This window comes from Eucalyptus grandis, chromosome 11 (genome assembly GCF_016545825.1).
Source record: "Eucalyptus grandis isolate ANBG69807.140 chromosome 11, ASM1654582v1, whole genome shotgun sequence".
Taxonomy (NCBI): Eukaryota; Viridiplantae; Streptophyta; class Magnoliopsida; order Myrtales; family Myrtaceae; genus Eucalyptus; species Eucalyptus grandis.
Window position 1 is genome coordinate 43,278,203 of NC_052622.1, and position 23,888 is coordinate 43,302,090.

Genomic DNA, 23,888 nt, shown 5'->3' on the forward strand with positions numbered 1-23,888 from the left:
GGTTTTCTTCTATTTTGTGATGCTGTAATTTGGTAGAACTGTGGTCATTCTGAGAAAATCCAATACATCTGACCTTATGAGTGAAACGAAGTCCTGTTCTTCTAAAAAAAAAAAGTTGTGGATCGTGAAGTATTTGTCAAGCGAAAACGAGCAGCTATAGAGTTATCAAACGTGGACATTAATGCAAGCGGAGTAGTTCCAGTTAAGCCAGAAGAACCAGGAAATATACGACAATGTGACAAATACTTCACCATTATAAAGCCTTGGTTAGAGCTGCTCTTACGAATTTCATTTGACATCCTAGACACATGATCTAAAGTTCTTGCACACACGTGCATGAGGGAGGGAATCACATTCCATCGGATGATCTGGACTGCCTCCTATGTCAAGTTCAGCCAACTTGTGCCCATTTCACTCGGTAAATGTTTCTCCTAAGTGCACCCAATTGCTCATATCAGCGTCTTTCAGCAAATGAATTAAACTTCAATCCAGTGAAATAATGCCGGCAAACTGCTCGTCTTCGCAAAAGCACTAGCATCATCCTAGTATCCTAGTAAGCTTCTCCTTCAAACACCTGCTGGTGATTCTTTCCATTTCTTTCTGGCACTATTTTGGTATCTTCTGAGAGGCGGCTTGAAGATGATATTGACAAAATCCGATGCCATCTGCAGATATACAAACCAGATTTTGCACAGTGAAACATACTTGCAAAGAGAAGCTTGTCATGGAGTATAATTCTCTAATTCCCAAACATGGTGCCAAGCACGTTGAAGACCCATGTGCTTATAATGACCACAAAGATCAGACCAATCAACATGGTGGAAGTAAGACAGTGAAAAATCAACCATCTAGGACCTGGAGCAACAGGCATACTATGACTAGTATATTTAACTAGCGCACTAAGTGATGTGCCAGACTAAAAATGGGACTTTAAACAAGTCATATTTAACATCTAGTAACAGTTTATGTCGCTTAGTATAGTGATCTATGGATTGGTCTTAGTATAATTAGAATTTCTCTATGGAGTAATCTTGCTTAATTAATTTTAATTACCATTCCTTCTCAATGCCCTCTTCACGTTGCTTCCCTGCTAAAGACTGCAATGCTCCATGAATGTTGTTTACATCAACAGGGCTTTAAGCCTGGTCAAATACCAAGTCGGAGTTACCGCCATTGGCCTCATCATTATCGTCATCTAGCCATCAGCTAAAGCTAGCGGCCCACTTTTCTCCTGACCGATCCAACTGGACCCAGGCAATTTCCTTACATCAGAAGTCCCCATTAGCTCTCTCATCATCCCAACCCCATCCCAGTTCCTCAAACCAGCGAACATATTTGATAGCAGCACATAAGTCGAAGGGTCTTTTCGGTCCAATTTCAATGCATGATCAGAAGCGTGCTTTGCAGTTTCCATATCCCCATGAATGAGGGCAGCACCAAGCAGCGTCTGCCAGATAAGCACCCCTGGTTGAAATGGCATGCTCAAAATCAATCCCTCAGCTTGTTTAATTTGTCCATTTCGTCCAAGTAGATTAACCATACATGCATAGTGATCTTCTCCGCGGGAAATGCCATGACGCTGACTCATAGAGGAAAAATATTTCCACCCTTCATCAACAAACCCTCCCTGGGAGCAAGCATAGAGCACACAAACAAAGGTGATTTGATTTGGCTGCGCTCCTTCTTCAATCATCTCATCAAAGAACTTGAGAGCCTCTCTAGCTTGACCATTTTGTGCGCATCCAATGATCATCGTTGTCCATGACACAACTGAATGCTCCTTCATGGATTGGAAAACACCTCGTGCAGCATCCACACATCCACATTTCATGTACATATCAATCAGTGCATTTAATGCACAGATGTCATCATTGCTCCCCAGTTTAATCCTTAAACCATGAATTTTCACCCCTTCTTCCAAAGAAGCAATGTTGGCACAGGCATTTAGTGCCGTCGAAAGAGTAAATTCATTTGCCATAACCCCCGCTTTTCGCATTTCTGCAAAGACCTCAAGCGCTTTGCCCGGCTCACCACACAATAGACAACCAGCAGCCATCTGGGTCCACGACAAAACATCCTTTGAGCACATTTCTTCAAAAGCTCTAAATCCTTCATCTAATCTAAGATTTTTCAAGTACATACCTACCAAAGAATTCCCCACACAAATTTCACTTCCATGGCCACACTTAACAAGCTGCGCATGAACCTGCAATCCCATATCAATATCTGAAAGAGCAGCCAATGCTGTGAGAACACTCGAAAAGGTATAGTGATCAGGTTTCACCTCTCCTTCACGGATCATACGACCCCAAAACCAAGGAACTTCAGCATAAGAAAACTCCAAGTATCCTGCCATGATAGCATTCCAAGACACAATATCCCTAATCGGGCACTTCTCGAAAACTTCCATGGCCTCCGACAATCGACCGTTCCTTATCAAGGCCGTCGAAAACGCATTGATCAAATACACATTGCCCTCGAATCCCAACTTCACAACATGCGCATAAACTTGGCGAGCCAAACCCGATTCCCCGAGCAAGAACAAGCATGGAGCGCGCTCACGAGCGTGAACTCGTTAGGCCTCGCGGTCCCCTCACGGTTCATGCCGCGGAACAAGGCGACGGCGCCCTCGGGGCGGCCCCGCTGCACGAAGCCCGCGATGAGGGCCGACCAGGACACCACGTTCCGCTCGGGCATTTCGTCGAACAGCTGGAGGCCGCTCTCGAGGCTGCCGCACTTGAGGTAGGCGTTGAGCACGTGATTCCTGAGGAAGAGGGAAAAGGGTGCCGACCCTTTGAGGAGGCGCGCGTGAATTGCACTCCCATTGCGCAGATCGGAGGCTCGAGCGCACTTTCGGAGCTCGCAAGAGAGAAGCTGTTCTTCCTCCTCCGCCGCCGCCGCCGCTGGTCTATGAAAACCGGTTGGTGGGAAAACCGCAGCAACGATCGGATGGTTCGAAAGGGATGTCCGAGCGCGACGCAAGGATGGGCCGAGCATGAGTGCGGGATCGTTTCACGTCGGCTAGAAGCTCCTTCATATACAAATTCTACGAATTTACGCTTCGACGGCGGCTTGTCCGGACGAATACGAAATACATTATATTAAGTTTCAATAACTTAGCACGAAAGCGGGGATAGCTCAGTTGGGAGAGCGTCAGACTGAAGATCTGAAGGTCGCGTGTTCGATCCACGCTCACCGCATCTTCGTCTTTTTTTTCCCCCTTCTTTTCTTGATCGATTATTTTTTCCTCTTTTTTTCTTGATCGATTCATCACCATGCAAACCTAAAATCAATCGTTTGACTCAACGATCTTGGCTTCTTCTTTTTCGTTCCCCGTTCGATCACGTTCGCGCGCGGTGTTGGCTCCGCTTTCGGGTTCGCATGGCATCCAGAGCATCGGGCGCGGTGCTGTCGAGGGCCGGCAGGATCCGGTCCAAGCTCCAATCCTCGCTCGAGGCGAGCGCCTTGGAGATCGAGGACGTCTCGCACCAGCACGCCGGGCACGCCGCCGTCCGGGAGAGCGGCGCCGCGGAGACCCACTTCAACGTCAAGATCGTGTCCCCCAAGTTCGAGGGGAAGAGCCTCGTGAGCCGCCACCGCTTGGTCTACGACGCCCTCGCCGACGAGCTCCGGTCCGGGCTCCACGCGCTCTCCATCGTGGCCAAGACCCCACAGGAAGTTGCCCCCAAGTAAAATTATTAGGTACCGATCCTCACTGTCTGTGATGGGTGCTGGGCTTGTATTCTTGAATTGTTGGAGGCTCGGAGCACGTTACCTGTTTGACGAATTGCCTGAACGGGATGTAACTTGCAAACCCTCTTTGAATGGTATGGCACTGTGATTTATAGGTTGAATTTTATGTTCTTGGCTGCCGGGACTTGTCTTTCAAGTCAAATGCATGGGTAAGCACTGTACTTCGTGAATGTCTAGTCAATGTACGCATGCTAGATTGAATTCGTAATGGTCCGAATTCTCACGTGGGGGAATACAGTTAATACAGCAGTTGATTACGACTGGTTACTAAAAGATTCTGTGAGAGTGTAGCTGAGCCAAGTTCTCCCTCTAACTAATTCACCATCAATTGTCCGCCAAAGACTGGCTTGCAAGTCTAAATATTATAACCTTGCGACTCAGATATTCCAGTTGTACCTGACTGAAAGGTTTTGTTAATTTCATCTCTCTGATGGACATTTGTCTTTGGTCCTAGCTTTCTGCTTAGATAGTTATCATTTAACTGGTGAATATAATATAGGCGCTGGGGCATTAAGGACCATATGAAATTTTAATTTCCACTTCTTCAGATATAGATTGACTTCATTTCTGACTATCTTTGGTCTATGACACATTGTTGAACTTGCCAGACCTCTAAACCTTACGTTGAAGATTGTTCAAAGTTCTCAAGAATTCTCGACTGTACTAGCTAGTACTAGCAAGGGCATCAAACTTGCAGTTTTCGATTCTATTCTTGCTATATGCTCAAGTAAAGGATCACTGTTTAAATATAAAATAGATCAATTCACTTATTAAACCTCTATAGAGGCATTTTGGCAAGTAGTTGACGTGAATAATGTGGTGTCTGCACAAGCAGAATACTATTGCACCCGTGAGAATTTTTCTGCTGCATGTCGTAGGGTGACCTTCATTGCCAAAAATTTTAGCTGTTGGGAAATGGATTAATTATGTTATATAGTATATTTCTTAACAGTCTCTGTAATGTTTAAACCTGACCTTACGCATGGAATGACACAGAATCTGGATTAAACCTCACCACCAAAACCAAAAAAATGCAATTACAGGAAATTAGATAGTATGACAATTAAAGGGTGTTGTAGAATTCCAACTCTTGACCCGGGCTCTTATATCAAATTAGACAACAATTTTGGAGAAGTCCTAAGTTATCAGGATTTGAGTCCATATATACATTAAAAACAACTCTTAACTCATGCTCTGTTTATTAGCTTGGAACAATTTGATGTGGGCTTTAATCAGTAATGTATTCCCTTGAGTCTTTTCTGGAGGTGCTCTGGTCTCAGTGAGCGTTCTCAAGGTCAATCCTGGGCTGCTTTCATGCCTTTATGTGACGAGTCAAATCTGGCATTGGTTGAAATGTATGTGCTATCCTTGCATGCAGAATATCCAAAGGGAGGTTTTGAACTTCGAACATGGACCTGGCCTCAATAGTAGCCCTTTAGTTATCTGTTGGTCTCAGAGCTTACTGGGCTATGAGACAGTATAAGACTGAGCCCTTAGATTATTATGGTGTGCAGTGTATGTGTCATACCTAAGTAATATTGGGTGTGTGCTTCCATCTTAAAGCACCTTATTTCAGTCCACAAATGGTTATTATGCTGCTTGTGTTACTGTGGGCTGTTGATATGGAATATCCATCATGGAACCTTTTGTCCTTCATTTAGAGGATGTCTGTTGCACTTAAGTCCTCCTCCCACTATTTTACCTGGTCAGAGTGTGGAATTCTGGTCTGAAGATTGACAATTAAGCCTTTCTGCATGCATACCATAACATTTGCTTTAGCTTTTATGGATCTTCTAAGATCAATCTGGCTAAAATGGCCCAAAAATTGCAGAAAAAAAAGAAAGACATCTGCATGTTAATTTGTTCCTTATTAACTAGATGCCATTTCTTGAGGATTTGGAGAGTTCACCAATATGTATAGGCAGTAGATGTAATTTGTGAGATTGATGTTCCAATTGTAGAAGTGGCTAGCTAAACTGCCAATATTGCCCCTTGTACGATTTTTGGGGTAATTCAATGCTTCTTGATAGCTTTTACCTACACAAGGCTTATTTATATTTGGTTCTTTAACGATCTTTGGTGCACCTGTGGTGGTCAAAGTGGTCAGGTTTTCATGGTGGTTCTCACTTCACTGTCAATAGATTTGGGATGTAGCAGAGTGAAATGCAATCAAATCTAGAGGACATGAGACATTGTTGGAGCTTTCTGCAATGATTGTAGATCATGATTGCTCGGTTGCTATAGGTGCAGTCTCTGAGGGTGCTGGTTATGATCTGCATGGCATTGTGTTGGTAGCAGTGGCAACGTGCTGTTCCTCTGTGTATCTAGTCTCTAACTTCTCCATCATAGACTAATTGGAACTATGGCAATTGTCTGATGACCTTTTCCGATTGAAATCAGGTTTTTTGAAACTGATTATTTAGGCCACAATTGACTTTCTATAGGAACTAGGAAGTACTCGAGGAAATCATTTATCTTATGACCATATATAACTTTTCCTAGCCATCTATTTGAAATGCTTAGGAGGTGGGGTGTCACACCTTTGTTCCTCAGAACGTACGTCTAAAGTGTTATCCTTTCCTCTCCATTCACCACCATCCAGAGTCACTGAAATATTTTGTGCCAGATAACTGGTATGTGATTATAAGAGATGTGGAGATGATCAGATCAATTTATGTATTGCATTCTATTCCAGGACCTTCTGATTGCAGATGTGCCATTGCCATGGAAGCTTAAAACTAAAGTAGCTTCCTTGGACCTTGGCAAAAGAACTGAGTTAACAGAGTACGTCATGTACCTTGTTGTCTTCCCTTTGAAATGTAAATAGTCCTTTCATTTTGTGAAAAGCTTATGGAAATGGAGGAATTATGGATATAGAGAGTAGAGAGATAGAAAAGGGGGAGGGGGTGTGGTGGTGGGGAGAGGGAACAGAGTATAATATTTGTTGGGTTTGGACTATTTGGCAACCTTGCCTTTAGATACGAAGACAGCTTTATCATTGCATCAATATTTTCTCCTTTATTCTTGGGATATTATATCGCCCAATTATTTCAAGATTCGTGACATGACATCTCAACCTCTCGACTGTTCAGTGTGTTCTGCCTTCAATCCGTAACACTGTACGTGGCATTTAGAACAAAGTATGATTCTGCCATGGTTGTTGAGAAGAAGAGAAATAGAAATGTTCCTTTGGTCTCAGTCCCAGACAATTGAGCTGTCAGTTAACTGATAACGTTTGTCATCTCTTCTATTTGTGAATCCATAATGGTGTAATTCTCACCAAAAAAATAAATTGTTTTCTCTCTCTTTTTATCCCTATACCGTAATTCAAGAAAAGCATGAAAACATTATTGTTTCAATTATTTCAGTTGTGATGACCAAAATAAGTATCTAGTTGCTTTTTCTCTTTAATAGTTGACAAAAACATCGAAAAATTATGATTGCCAACATAATAATGACACTAACATAAAAATGGGAAAGTTAATTTATCTTTGGAGAACTTTTCTAATATTTAGATAGGCCAGATGCATAATTTAGCAATGATACAAGTGAAACTTGACCTCAGGTTTTTGAAAACATTTCTTTAGAGGCACTTTGGCACTTATAATAGACCCAGGAGAGCTCAGAAAACTAACAGTTATCTCAAAGATGGAATGGGACAAGTGCTCGCAGTAGTACCGACACTGATATACAACGCAACACGTTGACACGTCGTTTCGTCTTCAAAAAATATGCGACGCGACCCGACACGTCGACAACGTTTTTAAAAAAATAGTAATTTTATATTAAATATATATTTTTATATATACATAATAAATTATCATTTTTATGATTATTTCAATCAAATTAATTTGAATCAAATTTATAAATAATTAATTAATTAAAAAACCCAGGATGAATATACACTAAAAACATTAATCCAATATATATTAATATCATTCATTATTTCAATTTGACAAATTTAACTTTATTTCAATAATTCATAAAACTTGGAAAAAAAAAAAAAAGTGATCCATATTCGGACTCACATGTTAGATATATTGGAATAGAAGAAAAAAAAAATTAATGAGTGAATTATGTATCACAGGAAGTAGGAGTCGAAGAAAATACTAGATTTTTTCTTTTTCCATTTATTATTTTTATTATTATGTTTTATTTTTTTCACACGCTCCCCCACCCACACACACACATATATATTGACCTCTTATTTATTGAATTTTTAAAATTGATCTCGATATCAAAATCACGTGTCGAAAACTTGTGTGTCAAAATTCTGACTCTAGTATTGAAGAGTGTCGAGAAAGTTAATTTGGTGTAGAATTTTCCAATATGTGTTGACCAAATATCAGAGAGTGTCAGAGAGTGTCCAAATGTGTCCGACACGACAAAAAAGCTCTTGGAGAGTGTCGTTGCTTCATAGATTACTACTCATTTGTTACACAAGTGAAACTTGAGTTGCGTGTTTTCTTTCTAATACCATCTACATGAAATACCTGTTAATTGTTAGATTAAAGCTAGTGTTACAACATCATCTTCCTTGTTTGGACTCCTCTAGAGCATAGCTGAATACCAGTCCTTGTCAACAGCCCAGCAGTGCCCATGTGACTGTGGGTTGGTGTTTGAATGAAAGTAGGGTTCTTTTACTCTAATAATGTCGATTTTCTTATTGAGATGGAGACGGATGAACCTAAGCCCCATTTGATTTTAAAATAAAGCGCCAACCTTGATATTTCAATTCTCATCTGTTCTTTATTAATTCACCCTTTTATTAGTTGATCTTTAGGCGCCGCCTGTCACCACTTCAAGCTTCGCCTCGTAAACCTAAGAAGAGCACAAACAAATGATTGTAAATCAACTAAATAGAAATTTTATCGACAGAGAATTAAATATTGTAGGACCCCATTTGTTCTTTTATTGTTCTTTTTCCATTTTCCTCCCGCAAAAAAGCTCTGTTTTGTGGTAGAGATGCTCTTGAATACAAGTGCAATAACTAATAGCTGCCTTTTGCTTTCTTTTCCTGTTCTTTTGTTTTTCCCTCTCTCCACTCTTTCTTCCACCAATTTCGAATGGCCTTTGTACTTTACTCATCTTGGATGCCTCTTCCTTTTGGTACGGTCTTAATGATAGAGCATTAGATTCTATTGCACTGTATGAGAAGATTTCGCAGTACTAGGAATACATTATAACAAAAACAAATCCTCTTGATCATTGTTTTGGGGATTACCTAGTAAAGTTAGTCAAAGACTATAGTCAAAGACTATTACTTTGGCGGTCAAGATGAAGATAAAGAAGATGGAAGAACATAAAGTGGGATGTTTCCTCTTAAGGACCTTAGAAGCTCCTTGAACCGGCACTAGGAAAAAAGGGTAGCATGACAAGTAATCAACATCTTCACGTCGATGAAAATTTTTAAACAATGATCATTTGGCGGAACGTACTTCGAAAACTCCAATGATCAATATAACAGCTGAAGATACTTTATTTTCGGGAAAACTAAAATTATCAGTTGGTGTCCTCACATGCATCAACCAATTCCAAAAGGAATAAAACCATTGTTATCAGTGCCTGCAATTTTTCTCTTTTGTTTCGGATGGCTCACTATGACCAAGAATTCATCAGTATGAGTGGTCAATTATGCATATTGTCATGAATATACACAAAAAACCTAAAAAACATTCGAGTAGTGTCAGGGACTAACGATGAGATATATTGAAAGAGACGAATGCTTATGTTGAATGACAACGACAAGATATATTGAAAGAGATGGATGCCTATGCCGAATGACAAATTCTTCTTTTACATTATCAAAGTTTGGAGGGTCCCTTGTCGACTAATCTATTTTTTCTGCACATGGATTCACGTATCTACTGCTTCTACAGAACTCTTTTTAGTTCGTCATCTTCTTTCATTGTTTTATCTGAGTTCATGGGAGATGCTTCTTTAGCACATCCACCCACAATTTATTAAGTACACGGTGCACCTAAACCTTTTTCCATCTTATCTTATCCTAGATCTTCTCTGTATTCCTTGTCTCTTTAGTAACTCTTCGGAGCCGATGGATCCTGGCTCTTTCTTTCGCCTCTTCCCATAAAGATTTCGAAGCTGCTCAAGATTCTCCACCAAGCCATTTTTCCCACTTGTTTAACAGCACACACAACAACATCAATTTTAAAATTTCAGATGAGGGAATGAAAGTTCAACAGTATGAAGCTTCGGTTCTGTATTGTTTATGCGGATGGTCATTGTTTAATTCCACGGAATCGTGAATAGAGACTTTCCAAAAACCAAGGCCATAGGCAAGCCCTGCCTGATTCTTCTCCTAGCAACAAGCAAAGACCTGGAGGTGTCAGAAACTGTCCAGTTTAAAGTAGACCAAGCTAGTTCATGATGATGGAAAAAAAATCTGATTGTTAATGTATAGAACAGAGTCACAGCTAGCGGTCGATTATATTAGAATGGGGTTGAAGCAATCACCACCCTTTGGGATTGTTCTATTTTTGGGTATCTAGCTACAAAAATAATGATCGACTTATCACCACATGCCTCTTAACGCCTATACTCTTTTTATAGCCAGAGTTTTGATAAAAGCCCTCAGCTTTCAATTTCCCTTACCTTCCAAACCTTATCCCTCAACAATTCTTAGCTCAATCTACCTATTGTTTCTCATCCTAGAAGCTATCAATTTCATGGTTCATTCTTTCTAGTTGTGCTATGCGTATGGCATTTGGTGTTTTCGATGTGCAAATTGCTCTATTCACATATCCGTTAGATTGAGCATCTATTCTTTCACATTTAGGCTTCGTTCGTTTCGCAAAAAATTAGCCATTTCCGGAAAATATTTTCCAAAAGTCATTTTCCAGTAAAATGACAATATTTTCTGATATTCAATTAAAACCTAAAAATATTTCGGAAAATATTTTCCGGTGTTTGGTAAGGAAAATATTTTCTAAGACTTCATCACTTAGGCGTGTATCGCTTACTGACCTATAAATCCATCAAATATGAACTTACCTTTACTATGCAAACTTACTTCATATCTTTATTCCCTCATTGTCGTCAAACGTTCATTTACTTTAAAAAATTTCGTATGGATTTTAAAAAGAAGTAAAAAAGAAAAGAAGCAAAGCATGTAAAATCTTCCAATTAAGTGGCTTGTAAACAAAAGAAAAAAGAAACAAAGCATGTAAAGCTCTTTGCTTGAGCAATCTACAATTGTAGGATAAAATAAATAATGAAAAGGATAGCAAGAGTGTAAAGCGCGAGCTTGAGATCGATGAGCTCAAGGTTCGCTTGGCAATAGCCGACGATTAGCCAAGAAAGAAGAAGATGGGAAACAAAGAAAAAAAAAAAAGAAAAGAAATAGAAAATTAAAAATAATTCGAACAAAAAAAAAAGGAAAAAAAAAAGGGGGAGGAAGAAGTGAAGATTTGTAGAGTTGTGAGATAAGAAAGATCAAGTGAGGAAAATATTTTCAACTTTTCAAAAGTGGAAAACATTTTCTCTTAATTTAGAAAACTTTTTTCTTTTCGTAGAAAATATTTTCTACGCAAGGAATTCATTTTCCGTAAAACAAATATTGGAAAATTCGGAAAACATTTTCTTAGAAATTATTTTCCGCGAAACGAATAAAGCCTTAGCCTAAGTTGATGCTGCCATTGAATCTTACATGGTGATTGGCATGCTAGTTGGACGCATCTCGCTCAGGGTGACTTGATATTGAGAGATGAAAGAGCCACATGTCCGTTGTTTTAAGCTTATGATGTATTTCTTCATTATCTTGTGTCACTGCGATGGCGCACTAATCTGTAGGTCACTGCTGATCATTGCAAAACAACCTACCTTATCAATTTGATGTTGAAACTTATCTAAAAGAAAATGAACATGATTGGCCTCATGTTTGTGCCATACCCCAGAAATATTTATGTAGCTACCCCAAAGTCGAGGGAGGATGTCATCGTTATTTGTGGTTATATCTATCAATTGTGCTAGTTTTACTTTATATGGTTTCTCTAGGGTAGCATTGTGTCATGTACTGTTCAATCTTTATACAGTCTTTGAGATTGACATGCAAATGAAAGTTCAAGCACACCATAGCCTCATATGAAATTTGTACACCCCAGCTTTCCCTTTCTTGATGAGGAAAGATGGACCACAAATCTCACGTGCAGTGGATTTTGCACTCGTAAGCGTGAAATGGGTTCAAGAGAAGCAATTCAATCTGGGTGCAAGATTCAATCAAAACTTCCAAGTGCTCCAGCCTAAGGAGCCATGAAAAGTACTAGCAACAGAGGTGCGAGGTGCACTAGAAAAAGTGTGCATACGTACATATATGTAAATGATAGAGGAAATGGGGTTCACGAAATGATGACAGGAGGGACCCAAACTCCCCCATCCACAGCTTAGCTTAGCAACAAAGCATGAACCGCCCCAGCAAGAAGATGGTGCACTAATCTTCAAATTCAAGCAAGTACGAAGCATGCCTCCTTGCCTATCCAGACCAACCTAAAGGACCCCATGCAACAACGAAGGAAAAGGGAATCTCAACATGCTAGATACCCTTTTGAAATTGACCCTTCCTACTTAAGAAGCGCCAAATTGATAAATAAAAGGAGGAGGAAAAAAAAAAGAAGAGAGAGATTTCCCCCCTCCCTTAGTAAAATGCGCAAGAGCGCCGTCAGGTGGAGCCACCCCACTACCACCACCAAACTTGGACTGCAGTGGGTTATACAGTTCGATCTTTGGACGCTACATAGCCCCTAAACCGTGACTCCTCTGGTGTCTCCATCTGTAGGCTCATGCCCAGTCTACGTTAAATAGGAACACTAGCATTTTATCTCATTCATTCCCTCGAAAACAAACTATGGTTTTTGGCTAATGCCCAGGACTTTGATTTATTCGATTTTGTTAATAACCTCTCAAGCAATGAACTGATGGTAAAGTTAATGGAGTCTTGCCAACATTGCAGATATCGCAGATCTTCTACTTAGAATTTTAATCCGCATGTGTCTATCCCCTACGCTCTCACATGTTGCTGTCTGCGGAATGATATTATGATGGGTGGCGGGTTGGTTTCAAAAGGGACCAGCTCACTAAAGAAGCCTAAAAAATGTTCATAAATTTAAAGCAGGAAGCTTCGTGAACACAAGATTATAATGCTTGCCCATATTTTAAAATTATTCTGACAAACAAATGCATTAAAGCTAGACTGATTTGATAGAATACATGAAAAGTCAAGACTGGCAAAGCCCACATGCTCAACTAAGCTTAGATGCAACGCCAGTATACCAGACATTTGGCCAAATTTTAATGAACCATAAGTCGGCAAAGCTTTTGATCCAGATGGGGTATGGAACTTGGAATTTCAAGAGCAAAAAGAAGGAACCAACTAAGTACGTGAGAGTACATAGAATTCTCTCTTCAAAGGCCACCTTGATGGAGTCAAAAACAATCATTTGAAAGTGGAGCATGCATTTGATTATGCCCTAGCTGTTAATTACGTTTTGTCCCCTCGATTTCGCGGTTGATTACTTCCCTTTAATTACTACCCGTCCAAGGGAAGACAGCACACCCGCCCACATGCACACTTTTTCATTCGGCTCGCCCTATTTGCTTAAGAAAAGAATTCACTTTCCAGCGAAAGAATGCGAAATTAGATTTTAAAACCATGAGATGCCATATAATTACATTGATATCTCGACATTGCTATATCGTTTCTTTTATTCTTTTTTCCTGCGATAGGGAATTCACCTAAATTATTGTCCTACGATATGCTCGTACGTTCTTATAGATAGATCAGTTGAAAGGTCATGAAAAGTCCACAATTTTCCTGGACGGTGCAAAAGGTGAAAACTTTAGGATGGTGGCAGATATTATGAGAAATGGACATTGGTTTTGAATATACCCGCGCATTATAAAGGCTCATGATTTTATCAATTTCACTGTGAGACAATGACCTGACTTTAGATTCAAATTCAGGTTAGCTCCTTAGAATGCGTAAGGCGCATTTGATAACCATTTTGTTTTTGAAAACAATTTCTGATCAGAAATTATTCTTTTCTATTCTGTTTCCGGGAACAATTTCTGAGCAAAAGAACATATTTGATAACTGCACAAAATTTATAATTTTAGAATAGAAAAAGAAAAAAAATGCATTTGGTAATTACATAAAATTTCTTTTCCAATTCTTTTTCAATTACCTTTTTAGATGAGTGTAAATTTGATATTGAATTCTCACGGACCACTCACCAATATAATTATTTTCTTATGAGTGAAGAAATCATATTATATTTTATTATATTTTCAACTTCAATTTCAAAAGAATTCAAATTTAGAATTCTATTCTATTCTAAAATTTTATCAAATCATAGAAATTCTATTGATTAATTATATTTATACTAAGTAATAAAAATATTAACTAATCATACTTTTTTAAATAGTAAATAATAAACTATAATAAACTATAAATATAAATAATAAATACAAAATTAAAATACAAAATTAAATATGTATTCTATATATAGCAAAATTTCAATTCCTACTTCGATCATTTTTATATATTTTAAATAATTTTATTTTTTTTCCTTTTTTTCCTTTTTCTTCTTTTTTTTTTCCTTTCTTTCTCCCCTTATTCTTCTTCTTCTTCTTCAAGGTGGCCGATCGGCGACCGGCGGACGAAGGCCGGCAACCTCACCAAAGCGTCACCGGCTCTCGACGAGGCCGTGCCTCGTCGGCCGAGCCTCATCAGCGCCCAGGCGAGGCCCGCCTAGCCACCGGCAACGGTGGGCAGCGGCGGCAGCAACACTTGAAGAACAAGAAGAAAGAGGAGGAAAAAAAGTAAACTTGACTTTAGAATTGTTTCGGGAACAAAGAATCAACTTTTTTTTTATTCTTGATTCTACTCCAAATTGTTCCGAGAACAAAAATTTTATCAAATGCAATTTTGTTCAAAAACCACTCCCGAAACAAAAGAATAAAAATAAACATTGTTTGGTTGGTTACCAAACAGGCCCATAGTGTACTTTATAATCAAAAGAGCAGGATCGATGCATAGCTAATTTTTTGTTATTTTGTATTCATCTTGTATCCACATTATTATTATTATTGTTACCCAAATGGATGGAAAAACCTAGACATTATCTTATTCTTATCTAATTTATTTTTTTGGGGGGGAAATTGGATAAATATTTTACTTGCTTATTCAATCTTCACTAGTTTTAAACAGTACTATTTTCCTTTGTTCTCTTTCTAATAACAAGAAAAGAATTTATCTCTCTTACTAATATATGACAAGATTTTATTTAGTTAGCATGGTTACATATCACAACTCTGGCGAAAACAAAAAAGATGAAAATCGTAAATGATGGCCACTGTTGGATCTTTTTTCTCGCATTGCAGACTGAAGTTTCTCCCACCAATCTCATCGTGCCTAATATGCATACTTCTATATACCAACTGCTTTTGTGAATACGTATAGCTCTGGAACTTATTCGAAAACCTAATCAAGAGGGACATGAATTCATCCAAAACTCACCGAACTCTGACCCAAAACATTGAAGATTGCGAGAAAGTTAAATCACTTTCTGGTGAGCTTTGCTGTTCGTTAAGAGTTTGGTATACGATAATGTAATTAAACTGAAAGAACTTATGACCCATCCCTAGTTTTTCTAAACATAGGAGTCAGTGAAAAGGTCATTGACCTAACAAAAGAGCGAAATAAAACAACTTTGAGAAGAAAGAGACCACTAAAGGGGAGAACTGTAGGAGACACCACATATAGTGCAACTGAGATAGCTATTTCAATTCCAAATTTGATGGTGACCCTTTTTGACGATCAATCAGGACATATGATATGATATACAGCACTATGATTTATATCACACGTTGATTGATTCGTGACTCGACGTACGACGTATGACAAGATTCAAAGGGTCCTGATTAAGTGAACGTGCATTCGTCTTGATCTCCAAGCCGCTAGGAAGGGGTTAAGCATGTGATGTCCCAACATCAAGTATGTGCATTTCAAACTTCTTTGTTTTTATCATTTGACGAAGCAACGTAAACCTTAAATAAGAAAGATTATTCGATCATAAATCGTCCATTTTTATCCCTTGAAAATGAATTATTATAGCTGTTACTGTACCCTTATTGACCAATACTACAAAAATTAAAAGTGGTAATGAAAAGAGAGAGATTCAAAATTAGGGTTAAGGCGCTACATGAACTTTGTTTAATTAGTTCTTTCAGCAAACTCCATTAGGCCATTATTATCCTTTCAAAAACTACTTGTGTATATATTTTTGCACTAAGGATATTTCTCTATGGACAAAAAAAAAGGAAATTGAGAGATTCCCAAAAGAAATATAAAGGGAAAAAGTGTAAGAAAAAGGGTGGGGTCATTGGGTTGGCAATGGCCGAGCTTCATAATTCTTTGGTTCCATGGGACTTCCCTATCTGCTTCCTGGGGTCAGACAAGAGACCCCATTTCCCCATTGTCACAATACTGAACGTGCATGACTACGGATTTTTTTTTCCCTCAAATTTTTTTTAAAAAATAAAAGCACTGAATTTATTTTTTCAGTAATACATATCTATGAACTTATTTATTTATGGATTTGGAGACACCTCACACCAAAACCACAATTCTAGAGGCAACGACTGCCTCTAGTCATTTTTGCCAAAACCATCACCGAACAACTTGGATCCTCCAAAGGTCATTACTCGTTGATTTTGAAATGGTCTTGATCCATCTTTTTCAAGGCGTGTTGAATTTATGGCATGATGTGTGATTTTTAGCAATTAATTTCGGTGTCCTTTTCTAGCTTATAATAATCAAGGTTCATGTCCTTCCTCTTATCTTCGCATTAGTACCGCATTGATAAGGTCTTTTCAGTCAATGGTAGGTATCATAGTAGAAGGTAAAGTAGAAAAAGTAATTGGGGTACATAATTTATCATCAATCAATTGTTACAACTTTACTTTCACTAAGGCAATAGTGCTCGAAAAAATTCAAAATATAGCCACCCTTTCTTTTTTTCATCAACTTGTTTTTTCTTCCTTCATGCCGCTCAACCTCGATATGTTCCAACTGAGTACGCATATGGCTGAGTGATCAACGACTTGAGAGCGGGGAGCTTGAGCGCAAGGTAACCAGGTTCCGAATCTCGCGGTTGTGGAAAGGAAAAAGAAAAATGCAAAACCTAGAAAAGCAAAAGTATCCCTAAGAAAAGAAATAAAGGAGCTTGCATCGCCTAGGAAAATACTTGGAAAAGTCCAAGCACGGTCTCATCTTGTTTATAGCATACCAACTGAGAATCATATAATTGAACTGTCTTAAACATGGACGTGTCCCGATATCAACACCAGGACTTTGTCAAATGACATAATCCCTTGAAAAAGAAATGCAACATCCCAAATACTCAAGTACCCATCAGGGGGAACCCAAACGACAAGCTCTTAAAGAAGCATGAGTGCTCATAGCGATAAGGCTGGGGAAATTTTAAATCTCACACCAATTGTTGTCTTCCATCCCACTATTGTATTTTATATGCGGGATGTAATGATCGATGAATTGATGATCTACTTCGTTATTAAAGACTCTCTACAGCTAGAGTCACTCAGTAATGGACAACGCTGCATGTTGGAGCGGCGTTAAATTGAAAATTTGGATTAGGTTCCGTTGTTTAAGCTGTAAATTATGATGAATAATTTGGCTTTAACTTTCTTATTAGTCAATGAACGCCACTACAAAGAAAAGAAATCCTCAAAGTTTCCTTTAAACATCGAACGGCTCTGGCGTCTGGGGTCCGATCGAGGGCGGGGATTCGTTCAGGAGGGAGAAAGTAGTTCGGTGTTTAAGCGTCTCAAGCTTTTATAAAGCCCCCCCTCCTGGCTGTGTGGTCCGCTGTTCTGGCATAGCAGAGAGACAGCTTGGCTATAGTGTGCGTCTTGAGGTGTTTGGCTGGTGTGTATGGGTTCTGCAAGATTGGTTTAGTTCAAGAGGACAAGAACATAGGGGCATATATAGTTTGCTGATACGTTCTTGCTTCCCTCTGCATGTTGCGTTAGGTCTTGTCAATTCTTCTGATTTTTGTGCCTTTTCAGTGTTTGAGAAGGGCTGGTGTTTGCGAAGCACCATTTGCTTCTTCTTGCTTTCCTTTGCTTTGGTGAGGAATCTCCTCTTATATTGTTTTGGAGGTTTCTTGTCCTTTTTCCTCTCTGCCCAAGAATTTTGGACTTGCTTGTAGAGGTTGTCATTAAGGTTTACAGCCTCTCTCTCTCTCTCTCTCTCTGTGAATTGGCTGGGAAATGTCTGTTTCATCAATTAAAGACGGTCCGTCTGTGTTTGGCGTCTCAGGAATTCTCTGTTGTCTTTCTACCGGGTTTGGTAAGTCAGCCTGTAATTTTTGGAGTCGATAAATTTCCCGGGGAAAATGGCGGTTTTTAAAGCTGTTTCAGGGCATTTCTTTTTCTCGTTGCTAAAACCAGACGGTGGTGGCGAGCAGATTTCCGATTGCTCGTTCATCAGAATCTCTTGAATCTCCCTCCTTTGTCATCTTACATCAAGAATCTCCAAGATTCCCATTTCCCTTTTCTCACTTTGGTTTTGAATTTTTCGAAAAACCACTGTTTCAATAGCATCCAGATTTATCGTTATTAGGACTAAGAAGAATGGACGATCCACACAGAAAAAGGTCGCAGAAAAAGGCTTCAAATTTTGAGACCACAATCTGGGCTATCAAGATAGCACTAATCTGTGTAGGAATTGGGTCCTGCCTAGTTCTGTTCAAGATTGCAGTCATCCCATACACATCAACCTTCCTCATCTCCACTATCCCCTGCGTCTGGAGCTACATCAAGGCCTTTCTCTCCCCACCTTACATTTATATCCTCGTCAACTTCATTATCTTGGCCATTGTTGCTTCATCCACCTTCCACCACCAGAGCCAGATCATGAAACCTGTGAGAAAGGCTCTCCTCCACACAGAAAGGAGCCTGAATCTGAACTTTGGATTCGGATTCAAAGGTGACGAAGATGAAGCAGCAGTCTTTGAGGTCGCCGCTTCGCAAGAAGCCACCAAAGAGTCCCATCGTCAAGATCAAGAATGGAAAAATATCGTCTTTACTCAAAATCAAGAACAAGAAGAAGAAGTGATCAAGCCCATGGCGGCGGCGGCTTCTGTCGACGAGAACGTGGACCCATCTGCAGGTACTTCCGACGACGAGGCTCTCTCGGGAAAATCCGGCGAGACTACCGGGGAAACCGCCGGGGAAGAGAAAGTGGGGTCGCCGAAACCCGAAGAGCCAGATGACTCGCTGGACTCTGTCTGGAAGGCAATCATGGAGAGCCAGGGGAAGCCCGCGACGTGGCTGCTGAAGAAGAGCGACACGTGGGATTCACCGCCGAGGGTTGCGGCGGCGGCGGCGGCGGCTCGGGCAGAGGCCTTGCCGCCGGCGCCGGTAGCAGGTTCGTGTCGGCACGAGCTGCGGAAGTCGGACACGTTCAGGGAGAGGGTGCCGTCTGCAAGGGAGAAGCGGACGACGAACCGCGACGAGTTGCAGAAGCGATCAGACGAGTTCATAAAGAAGATCAACAACGACCTGAAATTGCAGAGAGAAGAATCGAATCAGCGTTACATCGAGAGGGTGAATCGCGGAGTATATTGACCGAAAGAGTTCTTGTGGGTGAGTCTAATCAGAGTTTCGGGAGGTACATTACGAGTTTTTGAGTCTTATCGTCATCAAGAACTCAAAGACTTTGTGATGTTCATGTTGATATTTTCTGTTTCTTCTGTTACCTGTCATCTCTCTCTCTCTCTCTCTCTCTCTCTCTCTCCCCCCCTTTTCTTCTGGGTTTCCTAGATAGCGCTAGTAATGTACTCAGCTGCAGCTTGTAAAATGAAGTCTCTCTTTTGTTATCTGTTCTGTACTGTCCTGTCTGGAAACGATGAATAGTTCTTCGTATTTTCTTGGTTATTCTTACACCAAGAAAAGAGTTCAGAGAGAGAGAGACAGAGAGAGCGCAGTTCGCTTTTAGTTTCCATGGTGCATCTGGTCTTGTCTGCTGTCACCTCCTTGGACTCGATTGGATCCGAAGAATCGTTCGGCTTTTTCCTCCTCTGTGTTTGCCAGTTGCATCCAATCAAAGCTCAAAATGGATCGCTCATGCTCGCTGCAACTCCAACATGATGAAGACAGGTTGAAATGAAACTCGATCTTTTGAATTATGCTGTGGTGGGATGATGCATTTTTTTTTTCTCGTGTTTGATCGTTATCATTGCAGGACAGTTGTGCGAATTTCATTAGTCTTGTTTCATTTCTTTTTTTTTGTGGGGGGGGCTTGGGACTTGGGACTATATGGAATTAAACAGAGCGGTCTGTGAAACTAAACTCAACCAATTTCATTACTATCTTAGCGATGAACGTGATTGCCCGATGATAAAAGTACAGTGTTATTTATCATTAGACTACGGTTTAGGATGACGTGAACAAAAACCTCCACTTAGCCTTTACTAGTGAGGCTACGGTGCCGAGATAGCTCAATAGGCAATCAATTCTTCGTCAGCACCAGCGGGTGGGTTGGGTCTAAACCCTTTTTTTTTTCTTGAGCAAAAAATTTATGGGACTCCTTTACTTTTGTCTAGCGGCGGGCAATCGATTTTTTGTCAGCACCAATGTTGTTCTTGTGCTAGCAGTGGGAAAGAAACATAGCGTTGTTTTGTTACTTTCGTCTATTAAATGATTAATCACAGGTGATTAAACAATACCTTTGATCTTCCATAAAATAGTTCTATAATTGACATTTTCCACGTACACGAGATTAATAGTAGCCATGTAAAATAATCCTTTGGCCTAATAAAATAATCATGAGCAGAAGACTAGATCAAAAGCGAAAAAAGGAAAATAAAAATAAAAAAGAATGGCGAATGTTCAAGCCCGAAAGAACATAGTATTGAAACAGGCCTTAGCCGGTTTCTTCGTAATGCTTCTCATTTGCCAAGGCCCACAATCATTTGCGAGCCGTAGACTCATCCGCGCTCAACCTTGAGAGTTGAGATTCGTGTTAAAAGACTACGGAAGGAAGCCAGTACGAGTATAATTTGACTTCAAACTAGGATAGCAATTCATGTTCATGGGTCGTGTTTGTGCCGTATCGATATAAGGCTATACTACAAAATATGTCAATCCGAATACGCCAAACTTAACATGAACACAATCTAAAAATCATTTAACATGATACTGTCCTTGAAATATGATAAAATAATGGGTTGATAAGATAGGACATTTTTTTTTCCTTCTTGATCATATACCAAATTCCATTATGACCTTAATAATAGATAGAGGTGGCAAAATGGGTTATGGACCCATATTTTATCTCTTATAGTAATTGTTTGAGTAAAATATGGGTTGCCTAAGATGTGGAATATAGGTAGGAATGGATCTAATAAACCAAAGACCAATTGATGATAGTTCTAGTGGGTTTGGAACAAACCCACTTTCAACCTATTTAATAAAAAAGAAATGTGAAGGGCTAGGGGTGAGCATGGTCCAAGTGAGCAGTTCCTATCTTAGAATAGAAAATTGTCCACGAAGGACTTATCCCAAAAAATTAGAACCAAGAACCGTCCGTTAATTTCATGAATCCCCTTGGAAATAAAACCAGTCTGGAAATGTTCTTGAGCAATTCCAGGTTCTAGTTTCATAAAATCGGTCTCCAATCCCTACAAAATTAATTTGTCATTTAATATCATGATGAACCTAGTTTCTACATAGAGCACTAAAGCATGGTGAACCTAGGTTCTTGTTCGGCCTTAAATTTTGGTTGAATTGCGAGCCATTGATTTTGATTAAAGATTGAAAATAATAAGGCGAAATGAATCCACTTCGGATGGGCGGCCCAAAAATCGAACCAGTACTCATTAGTTTTAGTAAATTGGAGCTGGGAAACGAACTAGTGTCCATAAAAACCAACAATTTTGAGCTGATCAGGCCAAGTTCCAAGCTGTTTGAGCGATTCCTAATTTCTTTGCACACCCCTACTAAGGGCATCTTGCTTGCATACTATCTAAAACTCCGTTTGGTTCACAGTAAATTTTCTACCAAAAAAATACTATCCTCATTTTCTTGTATTTGGATCACTTAAGAAAATGAACCGACAAAAAACCTACACTTATATTTAGGAATATAAATTTTCTTTAAAGAACAAAAAATCAATTTTCAAAGTATGACTGGACATTGGCTTTTAGGCATAAGAACCTCGATGCCTATGCTCAAGTCCTTAATGGCCTAACCCTAATCCCACAAGTCAGGCTTGAGACACAAGTGCCCATGATTCTTGGGTCCTCATGGCCATCCTGGGTAATGGGTTCCCCCCCGCCAAGTCACTACCACCCAAACCTTAAATGCTTGATCCATCGAGGTGGGGCTTAAGTCCACAAAGGTTGATCTCAAGGATCTCCTAGGTGGTTGTGCCCAAGTCTAGCACCCATGCTTGGATCTTGGTGGCCATGCCTAAGTAACTAGCTTTTTTGCCCAACTCACCTACGCCAAGCCCAGGTCTCCATCAAGGTCCGGCCTAAGTCCACAAAGATCAAACCAAGACCTCAATGCCCATGCTTGAGTCCTTAGTAGTTATATACCCAGGTACTCAACTCACACACCAAAGTCATTAGTGCTAAGGCCCAATTCCTTGACAGTTAGGCCCAAGTCCACAAAGGCTAGCCCTAAACCCCAGTGCTCATGCTTGGGTCATTAGTAATCATACTCGGGTACCTAGCTTCCGCACCCAAGTCATCAGCCCTTGGGCATGGGATCTTGGTGTCCATGTCGAGTACCTGGCGCTCATGCTCAAGTCATCAGAGCTCAAGCTTAGGTCTATCGAGATTAGGCCTAGGTTCTTAGAGGTAGACTAGAGACCGCATTGGCTATGCCTCGGTCCTCGGCAATCCCTCGGAAATGAAGTGAGGGCCAAGAAGCTCCATGAAATGAAGTAGGACACCTTAAATTTCAAAAGTGAAGGGCAAGAATATTTCTTAAACTCTAGCCTCTCCTTCTTCTTCTACTTCAAAGTTCTGAGTCACATTAAAGATTTACGACTCCTTTGTAACTATTTGGTTTACGTTGAAGTTCCATGAAAATGGCATGAGAGCTAAAACTCCTCCTCCATAGCTCTTAGTTCACATCAAATGTTTACGAAAGCAGCAAGAGAGTCAAAGTTACTTCTCCCTCTTATCTTTCACAACTCTATAGCTCATGTCAAAACTCCACCAAAAAAGGCAAGAAAGTCGAAACACTATTCTTTTCAAAATTACGAAAGTGAATAATCATATTTTTTCTCTTGAACTAGATTTGGCATTTATTGATTGATCTAAATTGTCAATGTAATTGTAACTCATTTATTTTATTCTTTTTTGCCATTATCAAACCAATGGCTTTAGAATGTTGTAATGAGCCCATTTGCTATTTAAGGCTTATACGTACAACACACGTGGATTGATTATTGGAGGGTCTCTCCTTCTGTGCTTTTGTGATTTTTTTATTAGTTACTCGCAAGAAATTCTTACAATATTCTTTTGTGCATTTTTGACCTCATTTACATTGATATATACAGTTCATTCCAAATAATGAATATGATATTATATGAAAATATATAATTTCGTTAATACAATTCACCAAATAAGTAGATGATATATAAAAAATTTCATATCATATATAATCTAGATGGGTCATACACAACCTTAAAGGTTAGCAACCTGGGGACTAATCTCTGCGCGGATGTGTTGGCGAACATTGAAAGCAACAATGCTGGTGAAGTCTGAAACTCCCCGGGTTTGTGAGTTTTACTCAACTGGGCCCACTAGGGTCCCGCCAAGCCAGGAATAGACCCGGCAGATCCCAAAGAGAAAAAGCCTGTGTATCTATTCTTGAAGATGTTGGTGTTTTTAAACACTACGTCAGTGATGCTTTTCTACCTCTGGACTGGAATCTAATCTGTGATGTGGGGGCTACTGAAGTCCGTCTAGTCATAATGCATAGTGTGTTGTCACAAAAAAAAAGTAAAAAAAATCAAAAGATAAGGTTGCCTCATAACATGGAATGCTCATAATTTTCTCCACAAAATCTTCAATTGTATCATCTTA

The 23,888-nt window shown here is 39.7% G+C and overlaps 3 protein-coding genes and 1 non-coding gene across 4 annotated transcripts; 3 read left to right on the forward strand and 1 right to left on the reverse strand.

Annotated features, from left to right (window-relative positions):
• Positions 1 to 226: 226 nt before the first annotated feature.
• On the reverse strand, positions 227 to 3,111 carry LOC104425872 (putative pentatricopeptide repeat-containing protein At3g15130). Its single transcript, XM_010038716.3, is given in 3 exon segments — positions 227 to 665; positions 1,054 to 2,520; positions 2,523 to 3,111. Coding segments are annotated over 2 exon segments (1,800 nt in total). The 5' UTR covers positions 2,998 to 3,111; the 3' UTR covers positions 227 to 665; positions 1,054 to 1,195.
• A 16-nt stretch (positions 3,112 to 3,127) lies between these two features.
• TRNAF-GAA lies at positions 3,128 to 3,200 on the forward strand. The gene has a single exon. It is a non-coding gene; the product is annotated as a tRNA-Phe (tRNA).
• A 33-nt stretch (positions 3,201 to 3,233) lies between these two features.
• Positions 3,234 to 3,914, forward strand: LOC104425871 (sufE-like protein 1, chloroplastic/mitochondrial). The gene has a single exon (XM_010038715.3). The coding sequence runs from the start codon at positions 3,382 to 3,384 to the stop codon at positions 3,691 to 3,693; it is 312 nt and encodes a 103-aa protein (XP_010037017.1). The 5' UTR covers positions 3,234 to 3,381; the 3' UTR covers positions 3,694 to 3,914.
• A 14,998-nt stretch (positions 3,915 to 18,912) lies between these two features.
• On the forward strand, positions 18,913 to 19,416 carry LOC108956382. Its single transcript, XM_039305359.1, has one exon. It carries the CDS (start codon positions 18,913 to 18,915, stop codon positions 19,414 to 19,416), a length of 504 nt encoding a protein of 167 aa, XP_039161293.1.
• Positions 19,417 to 23,888: the final 4,472 nt, after the last annotated feature.

Coding starts and splice junctions, on each gene's coding strand:
- LOC104425871 (XM_010038715.3), top strand. CDS start 3,382: ATGGCATCCAGAGCATCGGGCGCGGTGCTGTCGAGGGCCGGCAGGATC.
- LOC108956382 (XM_039305359.1), top strand. CDS start 18,913: ATGGCGGCGGCGGCTTCTGTCGACGAGAACGTGGACCCATCTGCAGGT.